The sequence below is a fragment of the Apis dorsata genome, unplaced genomic scaffold (assembly GCF_000469605.1).
Source record: "Apis dorsata unplaced genomic scaffold, Apis dorsata 1.3 scaffold_37, whole genome shotgun sequence".
NCBI lineage: Eukaryota > Metazoa > Arthropoda > Insecta > Hymenoptera > Apidae > Apis > Apis dorsata.
The window spans coordinates 1199836-1204609 of NW_006263339.1; the positions used below are offsets into that span (position 1 = coordinate 1199836).

The 4774-nt window shown below is 38.4% G+C and overlaps 1 protein-coding gene across 8 annotated transcripts in view; it reads right to left on the bottom strand.

Moving 5' to 3' along the window:
• The window catches only part of LOC102671923 (guanine nucleotide-releasing factor 2), an 85882-nt gene that overhangs the window by 66530 nt on the left and 14578 nt on the right, over nt 1-4774 (bottom strand). For 6 of the 8 annotated variants that reach the window (XM_006608505.2, XM_031513037.1, XM_031513028.1 and 3 more), the window contains exon 1: nt 1483-1784. The exons of 1 other annotated variant lie outside the window; for it this stretch is intronic. In XM_006608505.2, the coding sequence (XP_006608568.1) occupies nt 1483-1666 (184 nt within the window). In that variant the 5' untranslated portion in view covers nt 1667-1784. Of the gene's footprint in view, nt 1-1482; nt 1786-4774 lie in introns of those variants that run through there. One more of the 8 variants, XM_031513044.1, reaches the window with a different exon arrangement.

Genomic DNA, 4774 nt, shown 5'->3' on the forward strand with positions numbered 1-4774 from the left:
CTCTCAAGAATGGAAACATAAGATTCGTCAACCAAATTTTCATCTTCTTCCATCCTATTTTTCGAAGCGAATATCGAAACTCGAATCTTAATCGTCCTAATAATTTCGAAATTAATCAATTTTTATGATATGAAAACACAGGTTTCGTCGACCAAATTTTCATCTTCTTCCATTCTATTTTTCAAAGCAAACATCGAAACTCGAATTTTAATCGTCCTAATTTTTATGATATTCTCTCAAAAATGGAAACACAAGATTCGTCGACCAAATCTCCATCTTTTTTCATCCTATTTTTCGAAACTCGAAACCTAATCGTCCTAATCATTTCGAAATTAATAAATTTTTACGATATTCTCTCAAGAATGGAAACAGAAATTCGTAGAATATGTCATCAGAGGGAAATATCAGGAGTGGGTACATAGATACAATATATACGCAACGCACGAAGTGTTAATAGCCGAAGGTGGCTGCTTAATATGATTGACACCACGAATGGGTAATTAACAGTCGCTTTCATCGATGTCTGAGGAAGGGGGGGCCTATATTTAGCGCGGCCAAACTCGCTTCCATAACGCGGTTATCCTAAGTTTAATTACTCCAACAAAGTATTCGGTGATGGCGTTTGCCCACGCCATTTCGATCGTCCAATATTACACGCGAAGAATACAAGTAGAATTCGATTGTACACTCCGACTCGCGACTTTGCTTCGTGGAGAGGATTTTGAATAATTCGGTTTCACGTGAGGGATCAAGAACGAGCAGAGAAGAATCGATTTTATTTATTATTTACTTGGCAGATGCAGTGAATAAATAACGTGGTTGTATATTTTCGAGAAGAGTGAATTCGTGTGAATTTTCGTGATTGCGTTTAATTGGATAAGATAGTTGTAAGGTTATTGGAAAAAGAAAGATTGGAATTTGTTTTGTAAAGAATCGTTCACAATATGTATGTTACTCGTGTATATAATCTGAATTTGCTTCGAGAATAATAATAATAATTTATTTGGATTATATATATTATTGGGAATAATATAACTTTTTGTTTTATTGTTCAATATAAGAGCAAGATTATTAATGAGTCTCTCTTTTTCTCTTTTTATCTTATCTTAAAAACTGTTGATCAAATATCCCGATAAAAATTTAACAAACGTCAGTGTTCTATTTAAAAAAGAAAAAAAAAAAGAAACGAGCTATCGAAACAATAAATCTCCCCATTCGAGATTACGAAATTTCCATCCATTGAATGGTCCACGCGTGTTTTCCCAATACCCAACACCGATTCTTTCCACCGATACAATACAAAAGTGGCGGGCAATTAAAAATCGAAATCTAATCGTATATTCGAGGAAAAGCATTCGCTCGATCGAATTTCCAACAAAGAAAGAAAGAAAGAAAGCCTCGCCGCTCTCGATCCCCTTTTTAACGAAGCGTAGGGGACGTGTAGCGCCCTTAACCCGAATTCTTTTTCCCTCCCTTTATTACCTTTCAGGCTGCAGGTCGATAAGGAACCGGAAAGGGTCCTGGCGTGATTGGTCACGGCCAGCAGCAAAGGTGTGGCCGTGACGAAGCTGCTCGACTTGGGCGCGAACTCCTTCTGCACGGCGTAGCTACGCGTGCGCCGGCGGAAGATCGGCGAGTCGAGGAATGTGTCGTCGTATTGAGGCATCTCGAGAGTCGTCGCCGTCGAACAATCACGTTAGATCCTCGAGACGCTGACGGATGCTCGTTCTGGTTCCGTACGGTTTCTCGAGTACACTCATCCTTGTCGCTTTGCACCGGGGCATTGCACACAGGTTGCACACCGTTCCCTCGGTTGAATAAAATTCTCACGTAATTAATCGGCGAATATCGGAGCGTTTTCACCGTTTTCTTTTTCGATCGCGCACACGTCACGATCCGATTTCACGTTTCGAATTAACGCGGAAGGAGGATTCACCGGGTTGCAGCGATGCATCGCGGAGAGGATGAATTGCTGTAAAAATTGTATTTCCTTGTTGCAACATCTGTAATATCTGTGATTGTATCGTTACGAATGGATCGATAAAGGTGAAATTTTTATATTTTATCGATGTCACGTTCGATCGAATACGAAATGGAAAACCTAACCTAAAAAAACTTGCAAAGCCGAAGGCTCGAGGTTAACCGAAATCACCGAGATCCACTTCTTATCTATCTCTCTAGATAAGTTGACGCAAGTGTTTAAAAGAATTTTGCATCGACGCACACATATCGAGGTGATTATAAAACTTTTTTTACTCCGTTTAATTAGATCGATAATCGATGTTCGATGTCCATCTCGTTTCTCATAGACGAGTTAATGAGCCAATACAATCTTCCACGTAGAATTTGGAATTTTTGTCGAGGAAAATGCAATCACTGTAATTCGATCGAGGAACGCGTATTGGATCCTCTTAGCTCAGATGTTAAAAGCGAGAGAAAGAGTTCCGATTTTGTTACATTTTCTACACGCGTGATAAGAAGACGCTACACGATTATCGATGATCATCGTATCGAACGAGCAACGCCAAGCGAACTAAGAAACACACGAATATATGTACGTATATATATATATAAAATATTGCATATGATCTCACGAACAGTATATTTAGCAAGTGACTAGCGGGTTCACGTTGTAAACAGATAACGCAGTGGCGACAATACACTGTTTGCTGAACTTTAATTCTACGCTTAATAACGCGTAATTAAAGATACGTGGTAGAATCTTAAGATACCGTGTCTATCTATCGAAGTAACGAACGATTATTGTACAGACTAATTATCGAAATAACTCCTTTTCTTTCTTGTTTTCGATAATTATTGAAATGAAATTACGTTTTCTTTTATTGTAATTTAAGAGAAATTATTTAATATCGAAAACCATCCCGTGAAATATAATTTAATTTATCTTATCTTATCTTATCTTTCCTCTTTTATTTTGCATCTAAAAATGAAATATTTTCAATTTCATTTAAATTACTCGATCGATAAATGGATACCTTTTCGATTCGGATCGAAACAAAATTTGTATAATCTTTACAATTTCTCGATTTTTAAAAACTGCTCGACGAATTCTCCATAGTACACGCTAAAATAAGACGACACGATCGCGATCGATGGTGAAATTTCAAAGAGCTAGAGAAGGCAAGGTATTTAGATTGAACCGAGCCGATGACAGTCATCGCCTAAATATACGTGCGATGATACATTTAGCAGCCTCGAGTACTACACCGAAGTAGAGTATACCAGATTCGAGTTCCAGGATGTCTATTTTAACGCGACGGATGTTCCGTTACGATTTCTTAACGCGCTTCCGTGCTGTCCTCCTGGTATGGCGCGATCGATGGCTACGTTCGTCATATCATTTCGAGTTGCAAACACGAAGTTAAAAATCGCGATATCGAATCGCTATTAAAAGTATTGAAAATTTACTCGATTCGTGCGATTTGTCGATCTCGAAATCGTATATTTTCGAAAAATTACGGTTGTTCTTCTCTGAAGAAGATAATTCAATCTTCGTAATAACGTAGGATTTGGAATTTTTTTCGAGGAAAATACAATCACTTCGAGGATGACGAACACGTTACATCAAAAGAGAAAGGGTTTCGATTTTGTTACATTTTCTAAAAAATTCTAAAAAATACTAAAGAAAAAAACTCCAAATTCGGAGGTTTGACTCAAAGTTTCTTAACTGCGACTAAAAAATAAGATAAACGTAAATTTTCGATATATCTCGTGCCAAGGAAAATTCTCTTTATTTCGTTCACTTTGAAAGCGAACTTAAAAATGATTAAAATCCATCGACGAGAGAATTATAGCGTTGTTCCATATTTATTTCAAAAATATAAATCCTTCGATCTTGTTCGCGGACGATAACACAATACGGTAGTGGAGGGAGATTCTTAAAGATTTTTCACGTCAGTTTTCGACGACAAACGATTTACTGGAGCGAGAAGCCCGACCTGTTCAACCGATCGCGGTTCCACGTCGCTTTTGCCGCTCTTGGAACGGCGCGTATGATTCGATACGAGAACCAGGAGGTCAATCGTGTAACTCGTTCCACGCTGGGTTGAGCACAAGGACCACGTTTTTCTGGCTTGCTTGCTCCCAGTTAAATTATCGAGTTTTCTGGCAATATTTATATATACCTAGAACTTTGTCGAAGAAATGAAACGTGCCACTGCCTCGTTTCGACCCCATTGCCGAAATAAATGTGAAACGAACGGTGAAGAGGGAGGAAAAAGAAGAATGTTTTCAAAAATTTATCGAGAAAAATTGCAAGTATATCATATATATATATATATATATATATATACGAACAATTTGCATTCAATGAAACGAGATTTATTTTAGATTGATTTCACCTGCAAATTGAAAACAGGTACGTACCTGTCCAACCTCTAAATATTCTGTCATTCGCTTTCGACGACGTTGCTTTCCCTATTCTCTATTTTTCTGTACTCGATAATCACGCTTCAAAACGATCAAGCGAGTAATTGTCTCGATTCGTCAAACATTTCGTTCGTTCGAAAGGAAAACCTACCCTTTCCTTCGAGAAGAAAAAGAAAAAGAGAGACAGAGATAGAGCAACAAAGAGGACGATGATCAAATTGTACACTCGACTCGATTCAATCTTATTTTTGGACGATGATTCATCGCGATTCCATCGAGCATCGAGGAATCCGCGTCTCGTCCCGTCGAACGCGGATGGAAAATGGTCGGAAGGGCGGGCGTGGGGCATCGAACTCCGAAAATAAACGCAACGTTGGTAGCAACG